Genomic DNA, 22840 nt, shown 5'->3' on the forward strand with positions numbered 1-22840 from the left:
TGGTGGAAACCCATCACCTCCTGCTTGAGCCTGCTCAGATTCCTGATTTCTGGTGAGGGGAGCGATGGGATGAGCACAGGAAGCTCAGAGATGGTGGGATGGGGCTGACTCTCCCTGATAACAGCTTTGTTTTCCAGAAGAGACCCAGATCCATCTGGTGTTTAAACAAAAACATTTTGTGCTCTGTGGAGGTCAGGTCAGAGTGACCTTAAAGAGCCAGGTCCTTATTTCTCCACCAGTGGCCAAAAACCAGAGCTGGAGGTGTCTGAAATCTGATTTTGTGGGGGTTTTGCCTTGAGTTTCCCCAGCCTGGAACTTGAAAATTCAGGGACTTCCGAGTCACCTGTTTCCAGTGAGTTTAGTAACCCTCAGTGGATTTTTCTTCCATCAGTGTCTCAATCCTCAGTGGATTCCATCTCTTCCATCGTTTTGGCTGATGCCAGAACCCCTGGAAAGCTCTGAGCACCTGCAGCATCCCACATCCAGGCCATGGGATGGTGTGGCTTGGAAGGGACCTGGAAGCTCCTCTGGTTCCCACCTCCCACTGGAATTTGGGAGAAGCCCAGCCAAAATTTGAGCTCTTCTGAGCCCGGGGTTTGAGCTCATCCCTTTTCCCTCTGTTTCTGGGGTGGATCTCAGGCAGGAATTGAGCTTTTTCCACAATGAAACCTCGCAATTCCCGCCTGGGCAATGCCCAGAAGGTGACTTTAGAAAACCATTTAGGCTGGGAAAAACCTTTCAGGTGCCCAAATCCAACCCTAAAGGCAGAGCACAACCTGTGGGGGTGACCAGGAGGGAAACGTGGCCGTTCCTGGTGGAACCACTCCAAGTGCAGAGGGAAAGCCAGGCTGGGGATCCCACCAGGCAGTCACTGATCTCTCCTAATGCCCAGTAAAGCCTTTAATTGCCCAATAAATGCTCTGGCAGTAACCATTTGACGCCCAGCGCCAGCAATTAGCACTTAGTTATTATTGCACTTATTTATTTGTGATCGCCCGGCACCAGATGGGTTTGTTTGGAGATTCCCTGGGTTCAGGGAGAGGATGAGGAGCTCTGGAGCGGTGGGAGAGGAGAGGTGATGCTGTGAAAAATGCCAAGCACTCGTTTTTAAAATTTTAAAAGTTTAATAGTAATAAAATGGTTATAAAAATAAGAATATCATTAGAGTAATAAAAATTGGGACAATTTGGATTAGGACAATATGAGACAATAAAAACAAAGAGTTACAGACAGTCCAGGTACCTTTCTGGGCAAAATAAGCCTGAAAAAGGACCCACGTTAACAGAGGATTAACCCTTAAAAGCAACAGCCTGTTGTATATTCATACACCTCATCCATGATGCATAAATTCCATTCAAACACAGGATTCTGTCTGGGCAGTGTCAACTTCTTCCTCTGAATCCTGACAGCATCTTCAGGGCTAAGCAAGGTGGGAAGAAGTTCATTTCTTCTGATAATGGAGCAATAAATTCTCTTCCTCTGAAAGATTTGGGTGTCCTGTGGCTGCTATCTGGCTGTGAGTCCTTTCTTTAAAAAAAAGTATCCTACATAGCATAGTTTCTATTTTAACCTTATGTTATAACCTAAAACTATATTTAACACACTACTTAAGAAAATTAACACAGCATCACTTTCTAACACAACACAAATAATATTCATTTTAATGATTGCCAAAAGCCAATCACAAAATACACATTTTTCACACTGCCATTCCATGGAGCTTTGCCGCTGCTCAGGGATCGACCTTGGGCTTCCAGGGAACGCACAAAAATCCCTGGAGTTTGCTCCAGCCTTTCAGGAATTGGTGCTGCTGCCACTCAAGGCTCCTTGCTCAGCTGAGGAAAATCTCCTGGTCACCTTTTACAGTAAAAAATGCTCATTTATTGCTGATTTGGTGCAGAGCAAACACTGGCATCGTTTGGGAGGATGAGTGGGAATCCAAGGCCGGGAATGTGGATGTAAGGAAGGAAAGGCTGGGATCTGCAGCAGCCCCGAGCTCCAGAGGAAGGAGGAGGAGGAGGAGAGAAGAGCTCCCTGCCTGATGCCCACTGGCAGCAGGGGGGACAAAAGGGCTTCCCAAATGTGAGAAATAGCTGCTCACTTCTCATAGTTCAGGAAGGTTTGTTAAACCTTATCAAAAATATAACAGAAGAATGAATAAAGAAAAAAGATTACAGCACTGGGAGCAAAGGATTTTCCCCGCCATGTGCTCAGCTCCCTCACAATGCAAGTTTCACCCTTTTTAACCCTTTAACCCCTCCCAAAGTTCTGTCCATCATCCCCTTCTTTGCTTTCCAATGGTGGAGATCTCAAATCCTGATTGGAGTTCAGTGTCACCACAGTGACAAGCCAGCACTCCCAGCTGTCCCTTGATAACCACACGAGGGGATACAGCAGAACTATAAATTATAAATCTTTTCTTAACCTATGTACATGATATTTGTCCATTAATGGTGAGAGTCAATCATGGCATTCCTCATCTATCACACCAGAACACCTCACCCTGCAGTGCTGCCAGCTCTGGATGGACACCACCAGCTTGGAAATCCCAGCTCAGCTTTGGGCCAGCCCAAGGAAGCTGGAGCTGCCTTGGAGGGGTTGGGACCCAGGGAATTCCTCGGGCTGCCCTGCAGGACTCGAGACCCTGTCAGAGGGCTCAGAGACCTTGGCATAGAGCCCAAGACCCCTGTGCCTTTGATTTAGCCCTTGGAAAAAACAATTCCCAACCTTGTATGAATAATGACAGGCCACAAAATGATAGTGAATTTAGCACAGAGTGGAAAAATAGATTTTGGGGGTTTTTAGAATGGGGCTTCAGGGGGCAAGATGGAGCAACCTGGGCATGTCCAGCCTTTCTCCTTCTTCTTCTTGGCCTCCGTCTTCTGCTGTGATGTTGGCACTTTTCGATTGGTTTAGAGTAGAAGCTCACTGTCTAACGTAGATGATAGGTATTGGGAAGGAATTGTAAACATTGTACAGGTAGTTGTTTTTAGTATAAGAAGATAACACCACCCTGAGGCTGGGCAGTGTGCCATGGACTGACCTGCTGAATGGACCTCAGCAGGTCAGGAAAAGAATGTTAGAGATAACAAATGTTATAGATAACAGCAAATAAATAACCTTGAGAAGCAGAACAGAAGAGTCCTGATTCCTTTGGTTGCCAGGCTGGGAAAAGAGACTCTGACACATCTCAGGGTCATCCTGACCACAGAGATCCCCGAGATGGAGGGAAATGAACCCCCCAGAGGGGGATGGAGATGTCCCTCAGCATCCCCTGAGCCTCCCCAGCTGCTGCCTGGCAAGAGCCAGGAGCAAAGGGATGGGGCAGAACGGGAAATTCCCATGGGGAGCAGCCTTGGCCCGGCCAGGAAATCCACTACACCCTCCAGCCCTGGTTTTACCCTTTTCTGTGGGGCACGCTGCAGTTTTGGGGAGCTGTGGGGCATCCCCAATATCACTGCCTGGGCTCTTTGCACAAATCACCAACGGGACGGGACTGCTGGGGAACGTATCTCGAGCTGTTTTATCTTCCACCATCAGTCTCATTACACGGTTATGGCAATGGGAAGATGCCAGCAGCTCACATCCCCGGCAGCAGACAAAGAACTGCATGTTACAACTTCCCTTAAAAGTTTTTGATCAATCACAAAAGCAGAAGCAGATTGACAGTAGTTCTATCCAAACACTATAAGCACACGTACCTTTGGTCAAACAATGCTCACTTATTTTGGATACAATACCTGCTTGTAAGCATTAAAATACAATGCACAGAGCTCCATCATTAAGCTCAGAACTTCCTAATATCTCGGTAAATTTACCTTTCTGTAACTGAGGGAGGTATTCTAGCCAAGTGTTAATACCCAGATCATTGTTCTATTTGTCCTTACTTTTCTACTTCTTATAAAAACTTTCTGCTGACAAATCTTATGGCTACAGCTAAACTCTAATCCCAGTTCTGCTCTCTCTGAGGCCTGCCTTTTGTAGCACTCCTAAAACCCTCTGATTGTAAGGATTCCCACACCCGGGATGGATGAGCCTCTCGGAACTGCTGCTGGGGAAAGCGGATTGGGCAGCACCTTCCTCCTCACCCCCCTCCTCTTCCTCCTCCTGCTCCTGCCCTGCTCTCCCCAGCAGAGAGAGGAGCACCATCCCCATCTCCCGCTCTGCGGATCCAACTGGTAATGGCCGGGCTGATTGACCGCAGATTTCCCCGTAACTGAGCTTAATTAGCGAGCTAATCAGCTCTGGAGATGGTTCCAATTTATTTACTGCCTGGTGGCTGCCACTTAATGGGGCCCGGCCAGTTCACGCTGGCATTGCCGAGCTTTTGTGCCAGGTGAGGAATAATCGGGGGTTTCATCCATCCCAGAATCCCCTCCCTGCGAGCTGAGGGAAGGGTTGAGCTCCGTGCCAGGCTCTGCATCAGCACGGGGATGGGTTTTGCAGGCAGGGAGAGAAAAGCAGCGTTGAGTTCTTTGCACTCAAACACCCAAAAAAGTCCTTGGAGCAGGGGCGAGGCAGCCAAAGGCAGCGTGGTCCCTGGGTCACCCCATCTGAAGGTGACCCAGAGCAAGGCTCTTACAACTTGTGCTTCTATTTCACTCCAGCAGTGCAGAAGGGATTTCAAAGAGAAATTTATTTTGCCTTTTTTTTTTTAGGAGGTAATTTTTTCCTGGATTTTCCTTTTCCACTGGAATTACTGGGAAAGTGGCGTTAGAATTCCCTGGGTGCTGGGTGAGACATCTCTGGGCTGATGCTCTTGGAGTGGAGGCCCGGAAGAAAGGGGAGCACTGCTGGTGGGGCACACAGAATCCAGAGAGTATCTCTCTCCCAAGTGTTGGGGAGCCAGGGAAGCAGGATTTGCAGCATGGGAAAAACCTCCCAGCCTTGGCTCCTGGCTCTCCAGATGTTCCACCAGCCTCTGGATGAGGGATGACAGCAAGAAAAGGAGAGAAGGGAATGGGATTTCCACACCTTCATTCCCTGTTGCACAGAGGAAGCAGAGGGAAGAGAGGAAGGATGGAAAGGGAGGAAAACATCTGGAGAAGGCACCTGCAAACTCATCAATGCCCTGAAGGCATCCAGTCTCCGGCTGAAGACCTGGAGAAGATGGAGAGAGACCCCCCACACTTTGTTAGTTGGCTCTGATCTGGAATGGATCCATATTTTAAGCAAAAAAAAAATTAAGGAGAAAAGGCCTTGCTGCTCGCTGCTGGATTCATTCTCCTCCTGTTGATCCCAGGGCCCTTCAGTGCTGGTGTTTTCTCCTGTGAAGACACTTTTGGGCAGTAATCAGTAATAATTGAGTTAATTGGTAATAATTGAGTCATTTCCCCTCTCTCTGCCAAGCCAGGAGGTGGGTGGGGGTCAGGACCTGGCACTCTGGGCACAGGGGGTGACAATGCCAGGGGGGACCTCCCCATCGTTCCCTCCCCTCTGGGATGCCAAGCTCATCCCTGGAAGTGTCCCAGGCGAGGCTGGGCAGGGCCTGGAGCCACCTGGGCTGGTGGGAGGCTGGAATGAGATGAACTTTGAGGTGTCTCCCAACCCAAACCTTCCTGTGAGTCCTGCAGGATCCTGCAGGACATCCTGGAGCTGAGCCACAGCAGGCAGGGAGGTGGGAGCTGGATAAACCCAGGGAGATGGGGGATTGAGAGATGGATGAACCCAGGGAGATGGGGATTGGGAGCTGGATGGACCCAGGGAGATGAGGGGACTGGGACGTGGATGAATCCAGGGAGAAGAGGGATTGGGAGTTGGATAAATCCAGGGAAATGGGGGGACTGGGAGGTGGATGAATACAGGGAGAAGAGGGATTGGGAGATGGATAAAACCAGGGAGGTGGGGATTGGGAGCTGGATAAACCCAGGGAAATGGGGGATTGGGAGCTGGATGGACCCAGGGAAATGGGGATTGGGAGTTGGACAAATCCAGGAAGATGAGGGGACTGGGAGGTGGATGAACGCAGGGAGAAGAGGGGTTGGGAGTTGGATAAATCCAGAGAAATGGGGGGACTGGGAGGTGGATGAATACAGGGAGATGAGGGATTGGGAGCTGGATAAATCCAGGGAAATGGGGATTGGGAGATAGATAAACCCAGGGAAATGAGGATTGGGAGCTGGATAAATCCAGGGAAATGGGGACTGGGAGATGGATAAATCGAGGGAAATGGGGACTGGGAGTTGGATAAATCCAGGGAGATGAGGGATTGGGAGCTGGATAAATCCAGGGAAATTGGGGATTGGGAGATGGATAAACCCAGGGAGATGGGGATTGGAAGCTGGATAAATCCAGGGAAATGGGGATTGGGAGTTGGATGGACCCAGGGAGATGAGGGGACTGGGAGGTGGATGAATCCAGGGAAATGGGGAATTGGGACCTGGATGGAGGCAGGGAGGTGGGGGATTAGGAGTTGGATAAATCCAGGGAGATGAGGGGATTGGGACCTGGATAAACCCAGGGAAATGGGGGATTGGGAGATGGATAAACCCAGGGAAATGGGGATTGGGAGCTGGATAAATCCAGGGAGGTGGGGGATTGGGACCTGGATAAACCCAGGGAAATGGGGGATTGGGAGATGGATAAACCCAGGGAAATGGGGATTGGGAGCTGGATAAATCCAGAGACCCCTGGGAGAAGCAGGGGATGCTCCTGGCACCAGGGGAGCAGAGGGTTCCTGGCTGCAGCTCTGGAATCTCTCCTGGAGAGGGTCATTAGAGGGAGTAATTGGGATCACCTCACTTTACAAATGTTACTTTGCAGCACCAGGCAGGAAGACAGATCGATCTCAACTATTATTCATTAAGGAAAGTCCTTTATAAATCCCAAATTAACAATTTCTCTCGGAGAGAGCCTTGCCATTACCCTCCTTTGGCGGGGACTTATTGCCTCTCTGGAAATGGGGAAATCTGAAAATAATTGGGGAGGGGGCAGAAATAGCAGCTGTGGGCTTAGGAGCCCAGCATCTGGCTGGGAAAAAAATACAGATGTGTGTCTTAAAAATGGCCATGAGCCTGATTCAGAGGGAATGGGGACAGAAAGCTGCTCCCACTGGGGAACTCTCTGCACTGGTAATTTGTTTAACCCATTCCCATGGCTGCTTTTGGCTGTTCTGGGAATACCAGCAAGGGATGCAGATTCTTAAAGGGCTTTTGGGGCCAAACTCACCTTTTCCCACAACATTCCCAAGTATGGATGCTTTTGCAGCAAAACCAAAAATCTTGAAGAGGATCAAAACAGGGAGGAAAACAGTAAAAAATTCTGTTTATACTCAAGCAGTTGCAATTTTTATCACTTCAGGTAGCATCAAGACGTGCTAACTTAAAAAAATTTAAAAATCGCTGCAAATGGCCCTTTTGGGGAGGCCATTTTTGGGGTCTTTTAGAGGAGTTTGGGAGCCCCAGGCAGGTGGCACCACACAGTCGGTAACACTCTCCTGCAAAACGATAACCGGGAATCCCCGGCTTGTCTTTTGCTGGGTTAATTAATAGGATGTGAGCACTAAAAGCCGGCGATGGGCCCCTTTGCCACTCGGGGCTGAAATACCCATTTCCAGCGTGGTTTTAGGGCTCTGACTCAATGCAGCCACCCCGGCAGTTCAGCTGAAAACAGCCCCGGTTCCACCGCCCGCTCAGCCGAGCCCCCTGCCCGGAGATCACTGCCCCGGGGCATCAATTCCCGTTCCCCCGCAGGTGCTGGCACGGAGCATCCTGGGAGCATCCTGAGAGCATCCCGGGAGCATCCCCAGCAGAGCCCGCGGCTGCCCCGCTCCGCTCCTGCCGCAGGTCCCGGGAGCAGCCGGGACTCGCTCCGTGCCCGGGGGATGCTCCGGGGATGCCCCCAGGGATGCGGGATGTGCATCCCCAGGGTTTTCCCCACGCTGGGTTGTCTGAAAAAGGCAGAACGCTGCGCCCAGCATCCCCTCAAAGGAGGGTTTTGCTCGGAGGGCTTCAATCTGTACGAATGCCTCAGAATTCCGTAGGGTGGTTTTTGGTTTTTGCTGAAATCGCCCTGTACGGGTTTAACTCAATCTCCTGCCAGAGCCGGCAGTCGGGACACCGAGGAAACGCCGCCTTTTAGTTCGGAGCCCGAGATTCTGGGAGGTGAAGCGCGGGTTTAAAATCCACGTGGCTCCGTTAGGGGAAAAAAATAAATAAAAAAAAGAGCAACAAGCCAAGAAAGCAGGAGCAGCCTCCATCCCTGCATCCTTCCATCCTTGCTCCATCGGGCCTGCTCGGAGGGGCGGCCTTTGGCTTCCCCCTCTCGCCCGGGGAAAGTTGGGCGAGTGAAGTTGGTGGGGCCGGAGGGAGGGAGGGAAGGAGGGCGGCACAGAGCGACGGGCGAGTTTAATAGGATCAGGTCAGTGTAATCCTGTTTCAGCCATTGTCATTCCGGCAGCCAAGGAGACCTCAAACTATAGGGGAAGGGGCTTTTAAACCCTCCGCGCTGCTGCCACAAAGCCAGAGGCTGGGGCCGGGACAAAAGCGGCCGAGAGGATGAAGTGGCTCGAAATAAACAGATTAAGGCTCTCTATGGGCCGGGCGTAGCGGGAGGGAGAAAAGAGCAAGCGAGGGGCGGGCGAGCATCCCGCGGCGGCGGGAGGGGACGGAAGGGAGCCGGCACCCCCGGGGACACGGGGGGACACGGGGGGACACGGGCGCGGCGCCCCCTCCACGCTGCCCAAGGCTTTGGGATGAGCGATCCATTTTCACGGAGCGGTTTGTAATTCACACAGGTTGTCCCCGCGCACACGGCGCTGCTCTGGTGCGCCAGGGTGCCGAGTGCTTCATGGCACCGGGATTCGTGGGACAGAGGGGACACAGCCCCCGGGACGCCTCGGGGATGGGGGTCCCTCCCCAGGGGCATCGGAGGATGCTCGGTCCCTCGGGAGGGGATTCCGGCCCCGGGCACTCTCCCCGCGGGTGTTGCGGTGCCCCCCGCAGCCCGGCCGGGCACAGCCGGGTCCTGGCACATTCCCGGGGCAGGGAAAAGGCAGGAAAAGCTGGAGCCGGCTGAGATAATGAGAGCAATTAATGCGGGACACACAGAACCGAGCTGCGCTGGGTGCGGGGGGCTGCGGGCAGCGCCGGCTCACGGAGGTGAGCGGGGGGGATTTAAAGGCAATGATGTCTTATTTAACATCCCAGCGCCATCCCAGCCCTGCTGCCGAGCCTTAAAAATCCCCATTTGTGGCTAAACCTAAAGCCAGGCTTTGCAGCAGAGAGAGGAGAGGAGCTCCCCGTCCCCTCCGAGTTCGGGTTTGCCGCCGCCGCCGCCGCGCTCCCCGAGCCCCGCGATTATTTGATCTGCAGATGTAAGAGGAATTTATTGTAACAACAAATATAGTGATGTCAAAGCCCAGCCTTGGATTAAAGCCGGCAGCCAAAGGGGAAGTGTATTAATTTCAAACAGCATCAGAGGCCAGTGCCTATTAGGACGAGCTATTCTTCAGACCCCCCCATCAGAATTAATCATTGGGAGTTAATTTGAAGCTCAGACAAGTTGCTGTTAATTTAGTGCAGGGAGGACGGGATGGAATAAAAAGCTGAGGTGCTGGCCGGGCCTCCTGGGTCTCATTAATCAGCGAGCTGAGACGGCCTGGCTTGATTACAATTTGCAAAAAAATTCATTAGAGCCCGGGCGATTGACAATTTTTCTCTCTGCCTGTGATCTGACTCATTAGGCAGCCAAATGAAAGCCATGATGATGGTGATGATGACAGCTATCAACCCCCTCGCTTGTTTATCTCCTTCTCCTCCGGCCCCCGGCCCGGGGCTTCCCCCTCCGGCCCCGCTCCGGCTTAGGGGGGGCAGGGGGGACCCCGGCCCGGGGCTGGCACCGGGAGGGATCCCCGGAGGGAACGGGGCTGAGCAGCAGCTGCTGCTCCCCAAAACCCCGCACTCGCAGCCCCGGCAGGGGCACGGCCCCGTTTGGGGGGCACGGCCCAGTTTGAGGTCATACCCCGGGTTAGGGGGGCACAGCCCGATTTGGAGCGCATCCCCCGGTTTGGGAGCACACCTCGGTTTGGAGGCGCATCCCCCAGTTTTAGGGGCACAGACTGGTTTGGGGTGCATCCCCCGGTTCGTGGATGCATCCCCCGGTTCGGGGTGCATCCCCCGGTTTGTGGGTGCATCCCCCGGTTTGTGGGTGCATCCCCCGGTTTGGGGTGCATCCCCCGGTTTGGGATCACAGCCGAGCGTGCTGCAGGCTCCGCGCTGGCCGGACAGCACCGGGATCCGGCCGGGATCAATCCCAGCAATTCCAGAGATGATTTTTTGTTTTTAGCAGCAGCAGCAGCGGCGGCGGGGGTGGCGCGGGGGGTTTGTCCCACGCGTGTCCCGCGGCTCCCGGCGAACCCCCCAAAAATATTATCGTCATTATAATGAATATTCCAGGTTTTTAAAAAGCTTTTTGAAGCTTTTTAAAGTAGGCTGGAACTGCGCGTGTTTTCCCGCGTGTCCGCGGCTGCCCGTGGGGCGATGCTGGCCGGGGTTGTGCCTTTTTGGGGAGCGACTGGTGGGGATGGGGATCCCCCCCCCGTGCACCCCCGGAGCCACGGCCAACCCCCTCAGACCCAAACAAAACCATATTAACAGCATTAATTACAATAATTATAATAAATAAGTGATGAAGCGCGAGCGGTGTGACGCGGCCGAGCCTGGGAGCCTGTCCCGGGACAGAACGAACCCCCCCCCTCCTTCCCAGATTTAATTATTTCATTTGAATAGACCTCACCACCCCAAAACCCCCCCGGCGCTCCGTTTTCCTGGGGAAAATTTCATTTTTAATTCCAAATCGCCGCCGCCGATGTCACGGCACGGATGGAGCCGGGATAATGGGGAGGGGGGAAAAAACAAAAAAGGAGGGGGTGGGGATGAAAAGGATGCGGGAAGGGAAGGGGGGGACGCGGGACCCTTCGGCCCCGACCCCTCCCAGCCCCGATCCGGCCCCGCCGCAACGGGAACGGGCGCGGGGCTGGGGGCAGCGGCTGCACCCCCCAAAAAACCCCAAAAATGGGGCTGGGGGAGGCAGCGGAGCCCCAAAGCCCCGGCTGGGGGTGGGAGGGAGAGGCGGCGGCACCCCCCGAACACGGGGCGGGGGCTGCACCCCCGGGCAGGGCTCAGAGCCGGGGGTGCTCTGCCCCCCGCCCGCGGCCAGCCCCGAGCACGCACAGCCAAACAGATTGTTTGGGGTTTTTGCAGCTTGCACATCCCTCAAAATAAGGGGAACAGGAAAAAAACAAAACAAAACAAAACAAAAAAATACCAAAAAAAGAGAAAGTTTTCCACCCGGCTCCCCCCTCCCCGGCAATAAATGTGGCTACAAAAATATGAAAAACAAACACAAAAGCAGAAAATCGAAAATACAGGCGAGAGCAGCATCACTCCACTCCGGCAGCGCAGGAGGGGAAAGGAAAATCAGCTCAACGCCAAATCCTGGACAGAACAGCCGGGGGCTCGAGGGCTTTTTTTTGGCTTTTTTTTTTTTTTTTTGTCTTTAAAGTCTTTTCTGTTTCTTTGTCGGTTTTTATTCACAAGACTTAGTTTGCTTTTAAATTTCATAACTTATAAGGAAATAAGCTACATTGAAATAAATTAAAGACAATAGTGAAGATCGTGCTGCTTTTTTTTTCTCTCTTTTTTTTTTTTTTTTTTTTTTGCCCTTCCCCACCCTCCCTCCCCTTCTCTCCTTTAAACATGGCTTGGTAGAATAGGCAAACCAAATCGACAGAAAGCCAGGCAAAAAAAAAAAAAAAGAAAAAGAAAAGAAAAAAAAAGATTTTAAAAACTCATTCCCCTGTGCCTGCCACTCAGCCATCGGCAATAAAACCAAACAATAAAAAAGGCATGAAATGAAACTCTGAGTTTTCTTTCGGCTTTTTTTTTTTGTTGTTTGTTTGTTCGTCTGTTTGTTCTCTCGTCTTTTTGTTGGTTTGTTTTTTATGTTTTTTTACCTTTCGCCCCCGAATAAGAAAGAAAACCCCAAAGGTGGCAAAAGGCGCGGTGGGGTTCGCTGGGGATGCTCCGGCCGGGGGATGCAGCGCAGCCTCGCTATAATAAATATCTCTGTTCTGGGGGAGGGGGGGTCTGTGCGCCTCTTCCAGCCGGGATATCCCTGCTCCGAGATTTCCCAAACACTTCCCAAGCCTCTTCCCCTCGCGGCGAGCGCAAAGTTTCGCTTTAAAGTTCGCCCGTGCTGGGGATTCACCAGGCGCTCACAACGCGGGGTTCTTTTTTTTTCGTGTTGGTTTAGTTTTTTTGCGGTGCGTTTTGGTTGCTGTTGTTGATGGTTTCTGTGGGTTTGTTTTGGGTTTTTTTTTGTTGTTTTGTTTTTGTTTTTGCTTCTCTCGGTTTTGTTTTTATGCGGGTGGGTCGCCTTCAAACCCCGGGCTTGGGAACTTTTCCCGTGAAAAACTGAGCGCGGGAGGAGGGAGGGACAGGGATCAGGGTCGGGCTTGCTCCAGCTGCTGGTGCTGACTCCTGATCGCGAACCTGCTGACGTGCACCGGGATGGGCACCACGATCTTGGGGTTCCGCGAGGGCTCCCCCGTCTTGGAGTTGGCGTTGCCCGCCTTGACCCGTTTCCATTTGGCCCGCCTGTTCTGGAACCAGATTTTCACCTGCACCTCGCTGAGTTTGAGGGCGTGGGCGATCTGGGACCTCTCGGTCAGGGACAGGTACTTTTTGCAGTGGAATTCCTTCTCCAGCTCCAGCAGCTGCTCGCTGGTGAAGGCTGTTCGCCTCCGCCGGTTCTTGCCCGTGGACGTGGTGCTGCCGGAGCTGGGCGGGTTCTGCGGGCTCTCCTCCAGCGCGGTGCCAGAGTCCTCCTCCTTGTGAGCCGCCTGCCCGGCGATGTTGTCGTCCGAGCTGTAATCGAGATCGCTGTCCATGGAGAAACTTTCCTCCTTGCCTTTCGCCTCCTCCTCCGCCTTGGGGTCCTCCTTGCCCTGCCCGCGGAGAGCCCCGGCTGGAAGGGAGCAGAGGCCTCGCGTTAGCATCGCGCACCATCCCAGCGCCCCAAAAACCATGCTTCGACCACCCCCTTTTTTCATTTTTATTCTCCCTCATTTTTTCCCTATCTACCGGGAAACGCATCTTCCGTTCGCTCCGATGTTACCGAGAGCTCAGCCCTCCCTGCTGCCCGGTCCCCCCCATCATCTCCCGCTTCCCCCCATCCCTCACTCACCGAGGGAAGCCTGGACGGCGTCGGCGGCGGGGAAGGGCAGCAGGGCGCCGTCCTTGCCCAGGAAAGCTTTTCCATCGTCGCCGCCGCCGTCCGGGGGGATGCCCTCGGCTTTCTCGAAGTTGCCCGGCGGCGCGAACTTCCTGGCGGCCTCCTGGTGCTGCGGGGACGCGGGGAAGGTGCCGGGCAGCGTGGCCATGAGCGTGGAGGTGAGCGCCATGCCCTGGGCCAGGCTGGAGCAGAAGCCGGAGGGCAGGCTGGGCAGCGGGTGGTGCTGCGGGTGCGCGGGGGGCAGCGCGGGCGGCAGCGCGGGCGGCGGCGGCGGCGGCGGCGGCAGCACCACGGGCCGGTAGGGCATGAACATGGGGTAGCCGGTGTACACGAAGTGCCCGGGGGCGGGCGGCGGGGGGCTGCCGATCAGAGAGTCGATGCTGAAGGCCGTGCTGCTTCCCAGCGGGCGCTGCATCATCATCAGCGAGGGCTGGAAAGCCGCGCTCATGCCGGAGCGGCGGCGGGAGCGAGCGGGAGAGCAGGCACCTTCCTCCTCCTCCTCCTCTTCCTCCTCCTCGTCCCGATCCTGCTGCCGCTGCTCGGCGGCGGCGGCGGCGGCGTGCTGGCCGCTGGGCCGAGCCGGGGCGGAGCGGGGCCGCGGCCCGGCAGCTCCCGCACCTCGGGGCCGCCCCGCCCGCGCTGCGCCCCCGCGGAGCCGCCGCCGCCGCTCTGCCCGCCCGCGCTGCCCCGCGCCCATTCACATTTTGGCCGCCTGGGAACCCGGCCCGCCCCACGTGGCCGCCGCCGCCGCCGCCCATTGGTGGAGAGGAGGAAGGGGCGGGGTTTGGCGGCGAGGCCACGCCCCCGGGGACACGCCCCATTCACGGCGCCCCGGACGGCGCGGCCCACGCGGGACCGCCCGCAGAACCTCCGCGGCTCCCGGGCCGGGACAACCCCCCCCGCACAGCCCCGCGCTGCCTCCCAAACCCTGGAACAGCCCTTTTCCCGAAACATTTTCCTTTTCCCTGTTTCTTTCCTTTTTTCCTTTTTTTTTTTTCTTTTTTCCCCCTTTTTTTCCCTTTTTTTCCCCTTTTTTCCTTTTTTCTTTTTTTTTTTTCCTTTTTTTTCTTTTTTTCCCTTTTTTCTTTCTTTTTGTTTTTTAATTCACGCTCACCCCCTCTTTTTTTCCCCCTCCCTTCTTTTTTTTCCCCTTTCTTCCCCCCCCCTTTCTTTTTCTTCTTTTTTTTTTTTTTCCCTCTCTCTTTTTTTTTTTTTTTGAAAAGCCCCCAAATAGGCTCCATGTGGTTCTGGGTAAAGTCAGCCCCTGGCTTGGCTTTGAAATTGCTTCTGCAATTATGTAAAAGAGCCATTCAGCAACACGGCGGAATTAAAAGCGATGGAGGGGCTGCTCCCTTTTCTCCGGCGAGCTTCTCATGTTGGCCGGCTCAAAGCCTTTTCCAACACGACGTCTTTGGCGAGGACAAAAGCTGGAACAAAAAAAAAAAAAAAAAAAAAGGGGGGAAAAAGGAAAAAAAAAAAAAAGCCCCAAACTTGTAAATTGAACGTCAAGGGAACTTTACACAATTTCAAAGGCCATAAATAATGATAAAGGGACCAGGCGAAGAGGCAAACCCAGGCAATTAATGGAGGTTCCCAAGCAAAGATCAAGTGGTTTGGAAAATAAAATTAAATGCAGGAAAAAAAAAAAAGAATAAAAGAAGGAGAGGGAAAAAAAAAAAAAAAGAGAAAGGAGGGGAGTTGCTTGGGGGTGGGTGGGATCCCTCCTGCCTTTGGGAAGTTGAAGATTTCCCGGGACAATGGTGCTGGTTGTGCCCCTGCGCTTGGCTTTGGGGGGTTCTGCAGCCAGACCCCGCCTCAAAGCGGCTGTGGCCGGGGGGAGGCTCCCCAAAAGGCCGGGATCAGCAGGAGATCCCGCTTGGGAAGGGTCCCCAAAAGCCGAGGATCAGCAGGAGCCCCTGCTTGGGAAGGGTCCCCAAAAGGCCGGGATCAGCAGGAGATCCCGCTTGGGAAGGGTCCCCAAAAGCCGGGGATCAGCAGGAGCCCCTGCTTGGGAAGGGTCCCCAAAAGGCCGGGATCAGCAGGAGATCCCGCTTGGGAAGGGTCCCCAAAAGCCGGGGATCAGCAGGAGCCCCTGCTTGGGAAGGGTCCCCAAAAGGCCGGGATCGGCAGGAGATCCCGCCTGGGAAGGGTCCCCAAAAGGCCGGGATCAGCGGGAGATCCCGCTGGGAAGGGTCCCCAAAAGCCGGGATCAGCAGGAGCCCCCTCTTGGGCATCCCCCGCTGTGCCAGCCAGGGTAGCACATGTCGCGCAGGACACCGCGCCTGCGGTGCCACCCTGCCAGCGCTGCGGACAACCACGGAGCCCACTAAAACTCCCCAGGATCACCCCAAACCCAACCCGTGTGGGATTGCGGTGCCAAGCTCTCTGCCAGCCCCCCAAATCCCCTAAATCTCCCAAATCCCGCTGCGTGGGGCTGGAAGACTCCCCGGCCCCTGCCCGGATATCTGGGTCAGTTTATCCCCCAGCCACCATCTGAAAACGTTCATTTCAATTAAACAAGGGGGGGCGGGTTATTATTTGAGGGTCTCGGCGCATTTTTTGCCGCATCCGGCTCCCCACCCTGCCGTTTTTGGGGTGCTGACCCCCAGCAGGATTTGGGGGTCTGTGCGGGAAGGATTTTCCCGGGGGCATGGCCAGGGGAGCAGCTGCGGCTGGGGATGGGCAGGGGGGGTTTGTGTGATGTGCGTGCACAAACACTTTTGGGGCCCAGCTCCGACTTGAAGGGAGTGGGAAAAGTTGGATTTTCCAGCTCATTTCCATATGTCCTGGCTCCGTCTTGCGGAGGCCACCATATGTGCAGCAGCTCGGGGAGATTTCCCATTTTCCTCGTGGATGCTTCGTGGATTTTTCCTCTCCCATTTTTTTTCCCCCTTTTCCCTCTTTCCCCGTGCTCCACTCTGCGATCGCATCCCTCTCCTTCCTCCCTCCCTTTCCACCATGCTAAAAAAACCCCAAAAACCTGGGAATTCTAGCGGGGAGCAAAGCCAAGCGAGCCGAGAGGGGCAAAAAAAAAAAAAAAAAAAAAAAAAAAAAAAAAAAAAAAAAATCCCATTTTTTCAGGATTGCGGGAAGGGCAGGGATAATTAGGAATGGCAATGTGTACCAACAGGCAGCTCCTGCAGCTGTTTTTATTGTCAGCCCCCTTCAAAATTTGCCCACAAACAAGTGCCTTTGCAGGACGGCAGCATTATTTCGGGCAAGAATGGGCTTTTTGTTCGGCACATAATTAGCTGATTTTTTTTTTCTCCCGGAGGAAAAAAAAAAAACCACAGAAAAAAAAAAAAAACAAACCAAAAAAACCCAACCAAACTCGGCGATCCCTGATTGTGGCAGGAGCGAGCGGGGCGCGATTGTGGCAGGGAGTGGAGCAGGAGGGAGCGAGGGGGAAAAAAAGGCAAAAAAGGGGGCGAACCCCAAAGATTTGGTGGGAATCAGCGCTCCAGAGGGTCGGGCTTGCTCGGGGAGCTCTTTTCCCCCCAGGCTGGGCCGTGGGGAGGGAGCAGCCCCGGCTCCAGCTGGAAATGCGGTACCCAAACGCTGCTCCCGGGATGGAGCAGGAGCAGGAGGCTTCGGGCAGGGATTGTCCCCAAAAAACCTCGCAGGGGAGGAGCAGCAGCGATGCTGGGAGCGGGCAGGGTTTGTGGGGTGGCTGTGATCCCTTCCTGGGGTTTTAACCCCAACTGGAGGCAGGCAGGGGATGCAGTTTGGAGAGAAGGGAGCGCTGGGATGCGCTGGAGCCCCTCCAGGTGGGAATGCCCCGGGCACAGCATCCCCAGCCCGGCACATCCCGCCTGCCCTGCCAAGGGATCGCTGCCCACCCTCCCCTGGGCACCCCCAGCTCCGATCTGCAGCGGCTGATCTTCTCCAAAGCAAAACCCGGGCTTCCAGAGCCTCTCTCCAGCTAATTCTTGCATTTGCCGGGGAAATTTTAATTGCGTGGGAAACGCCACCAAAATCACCCAAACCACATCACCCTGCGGTGCTTTTAAAGTCTTCTTTTTATTATTTTTTTTCCCCTAGGAGAGGGAGGTGAGCAATAGAGGAGACCCTGAGCAGAATGACCAGAATCACCCCCCAAAAATCAGCGAGCTCTCAGTGATGCAGGTGCGAGCCAAAATCAGGGATGCGGCCGCGGCTCGCACTCCTCCTCCCGCGGGGAATGGAGGCAGCTCCCGGGCTTATCCCGGAATTTTGGGAGAGTTTTGGGAGCTGGCAGCCAGAGGGTGGGAGGGCAGGATTTCAGGGATTTCAGGATTTGCCCCTGGCCGTGCACGGGGGATGCGCCCCCCCCCCACGCGTGGAACCCCCTCCTTCCTCCCCCCTGCCCTGCACAGGGGAAAGGGAAAAAAAAAAGGCAAAACAAACCCCAAAACAATCCCCAAACCACAAAACAATCCCCAAACCCCGAAACAATCCCCAAACCCCTCATCCCCCGCTTAATCCCATTAACTCCTTCGCGTGTTCCCCTTTGAACTCCTTCCAGCCCCTCCCGGGGGTTCCCCCACTTCCACTCCACGCTTCTTATTTTTTTTCTGGTTTTATTTTTAATTTTTTTCCCCCCTCCCTCCTCCCCCCTTCCCTTTTTAACAAACTTGAAGGTGCTCGGGATTTTCGGGTAAGGGGGAAAAAAAAGGCTAAAAGGGTAAAAAATAACACGGTGCAGGTTAAAAAAAAAAAAAAAAAAAAGAAATTTGACTTCCATAATCCCGGCTCTTATCCCGAAATTCGTTCGGATAATGGCAAATAGGCTATTTTAAAAATTATTTTAAATGGATACAGGTTTAAACAAGTGGAGTCCGAGTATTTTAAGAGCCTTCCAGAGGATCTTAACCAAACACATCGCCACGGAGAGTTCAGTGCTGGCAAACCCCACGCACCCTCTCGTTCCCGGCTTTTCGTGGAATCGAGTTGAGAAATCGGCCGGGTTAAAAAAAAAAAAAAAAAATTAAAAAAAAAATCCCGACTAAAAGTCTAAAATATTCCCGGGTCAGAGGGGCACCGTCTCATTAAAACCAGCGCGGTCCTGAAACTGCAGTGCAGACATTAAAGTGCAGTATTTTTCAATTAGAGCTGACGAATTCAATCAAAATTCCATAGATTAGGATGAAATGAGGCATGGGTCATTTACAGGGGAATTTAATTGCAGAGCCATTAGACAAATAGTATATTTGCCATTCTCACATTATCCATCATTTTAGACATCAATAGAAGGAGCAGCATCTTTGCTAATACAGCAGCACTTCCCAATCTCTGCCTGTAAACACTCCCTTTCCCCATAGCTCCTGATTATATCTGATTTCATTTAAAGCCATGGGGGATTATAAATGTTCCTGCAATCAGGTTCATTAGGACTTCAAAAAAAAAAAAAAAAAGAAAAAAAAAAATCTCATTTCTGATTCGTATCTCCGCTTTGCGGATCGCCCGGCGCAGCCCGAGTTTAAAAAAAAAAAAAAATTGAAATAAATAAATAAATAAAGGAAATCAAACGCTGTTTCATTACCGGGGCCACTTCGGGGTTTGATTATCGCCTTGACGAGCCCCCTGTTCAGATGGTGAGAGGCAAACTCGGCTTCCCAGCGGGATCACCACCCCCCTGCATCCCGGGGGGGCTGGATCCTGCTCCAGAGGGTGCCCGGGTAGGGCAAAAACACCAGACGGGACGGCAAAACCTTTTTTTTTTCCAAATTATTTTATTACTTTTATTTTCTTTTATTTTTATTTTCCGGTGGGAAGGTGCGCATCACTCCTTAATTCTCCCCAGCTCCTTGCAATCAGAGAGGTGTGTGCAGCAGGGCGGGGAATTCCCATTATTTGGAAATTGTTTTGCAGCTGGACCATCGGTGCTTTAATACCGCAGGGTGGGAAAACGAGCAGGAGCAGCCCAACCACACACACACACACACACAGAGGGGAAAAAAAAAAAGGAAAAAAAATCCTCGAGGAGAGAGGAAGGTCTCTGACATTTTTTGCCTTAATAGCAGCTTAATATTAAACGTCTTTCAGAAAACACGCACATCCAGATCTACTTAAAAAGGAAAAAAAAAAAAAAAAGAGGAGAAAAAAAAAAAAAGAAGAAGAGAAAAAACACAGAAAGCCTTCATTTCCCCCAAATGTATGGCGTGTGCAGCGCTGTGTTAGCTGCCTCAGTAATTTAATTGGAATGAAACGTGAAAAATGTGTCATTTTTTGAAGAATTTATGCATCGCTTCCTGGAAATCTCATTGTCTTAACTAGCAGCCTACTGTGTTCTGTTTAGCAGGCATAATCGCATTTTTATGTGTCTCCGTATTAGAAGTTAATGTGACCTCCCGTCTTTAGCTGCTGGAAAATAATAATAATAGCCAAAAATATAATAATAATAATAATAATAATAATAATAATAATAATAATAATAATAATAACCTCCAAAAAAAAAAAAAAAAACGAAAAAACCGAGAACATCTGCATCAAAACAAGGCGCTGCCAAGAAGGAAAAAAAAATCTAAAAAAAATCTGTATTTGGGGTATATATAATTTAGGGCATATATATATATATTTATAAAAAGCATATATATATATATATATTTATAAAACGCCCGCCAAACTTATCAACCCCAGCCCGGAGCATCATCCCACTCGGAGCATCATCATCATCAGCCTCATCATCATCATCATCATCCCACCCGGAGCATCATCATCATCATCACCAGCACCAGCACCATCCCTCCGGCCGCCGCGCTGTCCCCGCCGCCGGCAGAAGGGCTCGAACCGAAGGCAGAACCTCCCCCGCCAGCCCCAAGGGCTCGGAGTCCATTTTTTAGAGGTTTTTTTTTGGCCTCTAAATCTCATTTTTCGCCTCTTTTCGGGGGGTCCCGGCTGCCCCCGACGGCCGAGCAAAGCGCGCCCCCTGCCGGCCGCGGGGAGCCGTGCACCCTCCCCGCACTGGTGTCCCCTCCTGTCCCCTCCTGTCCCTCCTGTCCCTTCCTGTCCCCTCCTGTCCCTCCTGTCCCTTCCTGTCCTCCCGTATCCCCTCCTGTCCTCCCTGGCACCCTCTGTTCCCTCCTGTCCCCCCCTGTCCCCTCCTGTCCCCCTCGTGTCCGCCTCTGTCGCCCTCTGTCCCCTCGTGTCCCCTCTGAGGTGCATTCCCCATTCCACCCCTGTGGATTTGGGTTTTTGGGGTGTCCTGGTGGCACTCTCTGTGTCCCCCCCGCGCACCCGGAGGTAAAAGGTGACAAAGGTGACAAAGATGACAGGAGCAGCGACATTGAGCTTGGCTTGGTTCAGATGAGGGTGACAGCTCAGCCAGGATGGAATTTGCCTGAATCCCCGACAATTCCCACCAAAACAAAGCCCGGAGTCCCACAGGCACGGAAGGGGCACGGGGGTTGGGGATGGGGCCACCCCGGGAGGCACAAAATGTTGGGGACACAAGGCGGGGCAGGGCTGGCAGTGCTCGGGCTGTCCGTGGAGGGACAGGGACGCAGCAGGTGGAAGATGGGAGAGGGGAAGAATTCCTTTAATTCCTTCTCCTTCTCATTTCCATGCTCCAAGGGCAGCAGCTCTGGGAGCCAGGGATGCAAAGTCCAGCCAAACAGGAAAAATGAGTTATCCATATATATAAAAATATTATTTATATTTTATATATATATATATATATATATATATATATATATATATATATATATATATATATATATATATATATATATATATATATAATATATATGTAAATAAAAATATTATATATAAATATAAAAATATTACATATAAAATATTATATGAAATATATAAATATAAAATTTTATATTAAATATTTATATATAAATATTACATTAAAATATACATAATTATAAAAAATATAAATAATTATATAAAATATAATATATGCACTTTATATATAGATAAATATTGAAAAATATATAAAATATATATTTATACATAAAATTACATATAAAAATATAAATATTTATAGAAAAGGAAATTTTTATATATTATTTCTATATAGAAATAAATATCAAAATTATATATATAAATATGATGTGTAAAATCACATATAAAATATAAATAACTATACATAAAATGAAATTTATATATATATATAAAATGTTTTAAGAATTGTATAAAAATATTTATTTATATATAAAATTATATCTATATTTACAAATACATAAATATAGAAAAATATAAATTTATGTCTTTATATCTATAATTATATACATGTATGTGTATGTATACATATGTGTATATATATACACAATTATATCTAATATGTATATTTTTATTTGTATGTATGTGTGTATATATATGTATATATATATGCATATATATATACAAACAATTATATCTAATATGTATATTCATATATTAAAAATACAATACATATAATTTTGGTTGGTTTTTTTTTAACCAAACCAAAACCAGGTGTAATTGAGCACTGGAAGAATTTTGGGGAGCACCGTGGCAGTAGGACAGCTGTTCTCCCAAGGGATGCACGTGTGCACATCCTTTGGTTCAGCAGGAATTAACCTGGGGAGCCTGAGGGTAAATCCTGGCTCCTCCTGCTCCCTTTGGGAGGTCACTGTGGGAAATGAAACCACTAACTGCACAATTTTGGGTTTTCCAGCCCCCTCCTGTGCCAGCCTGGGGACAGTGACAGGTACAAGGTGTATGGGAGGGGCTAGGAGATTCAGGGATTTGTGTCACCCTGCTGCATGGAATAGCCACAAGATCCTGGGTGACTCCTACATTTAAAACAACTGAATTTAAATTTATTTTAGGGTCTTTATTAATGCTGCTAGACTTTGCATCCTGCTGAGGGCTTCTACACAGCCCCTCTGCTTGTGCCACTCCCAGGTGACATTTATCCCAGGGAATTTGATGCTCACCTGGGCTGGTTTGTGTCCCCTGGGCTGTTTTGGGTCCCCAGGGCTTGTTTGTGGCCCCTGGGCTGGTTTGGGACCTCTGAGCTGTTTTGGGTCCCCTGTTTTGTGTCTCCTGGGCTGGTTTGTGTCCCCTGAGCTGGTTTGGGTCCCCTGGGCTGGTTTGGGTCCCCAGGGCTGGTTTGTGTCCCCTGGGCTGATTTGGGTCCTCTGAACTGTTTTGGGTCCCCTGTTTTGTGTCCCCTGGGCTGGTTTGTGTCCCCTGGGCTGGTTTGGGTCCCCTGAGCTGGTTTGGGTCCCCTGGTTTGGGTCCCCAGGGCTAGTTTGGATCCCCTGGGCTGCTTTGGGTCCCCTGAGCTGGTTTGGGTCCCCTGAGCTGATTTGGGTCCCCTGAGCTGATTTAGTGTCCCCTGAGCTGATTTAGTGTCCCCTGCCCTGTCCCTCCCTTCCCACACCTGAGCAGCCCCTGCTGCTTTGCAGGGATCCTCTACAATCAGCATTATTCCTACCAGCCACTAATCATTTTATTACTCCTTATAACCTACTTAAAGCACAATTAGAAGGGGAAAAAAATAAACTTATACAAATTTCCAGCCAAAAGCACATTTTATTCCTGGGAAAACCAGGACTAAAAATGGAGCCACCCATCCACCACGGTGACCCTGACAGACACGGATGCTCCTGAGCTCCATGGATCTGCTCCTGGGTGTGCTCCTGGATGTGCCCCC

General features: G+C 51.5%; 1 protein-coding gene across 1 annotated transcript; it reads right to left on the reverse strand.

Moving 5' to 3' along the window:
* Nucleotides 1-12299: 12299 nt before the first annotated feature.
* On the reverse strand, nt 12300-13882 carry GBX2 (gastrulation brain homeobox 2). Its single transcript, XM_071418317.1, has 2 exons — nt 13186-13882; nt 12300-12966 (listed from the first exon to the last, which is right to left on the reverse strand). Exons 1-2 carry the CDS (start codon nt 13679-13681, stop codon nt 12443-12445), a joined length of 1020 nt encoding a protein of 339 aa, XP_071274418.1. The 5' UTR covers nt 13682-13882; the 3' UTR covers nt 12300-12442.
* Nucleotides 13883-22840: the final 8958 nt, after the last annotated feature.

Source organism: Agelaius tricolor, unplaced genomic scaffold (assembly GCF_023055355.1).
Source record: "Agelaius tricolor isolate 1412-34295 unplaced genomic scaffold, bAgeTri1.0.p SCAF_83, whole genome shotgun sequence".
NCBI classification, from domain to species: Eukaryota; Metazoa; Chordata; class Aves; order Passeriformes; family Icteridae; genus Agelaius; species Agelaius tricolor.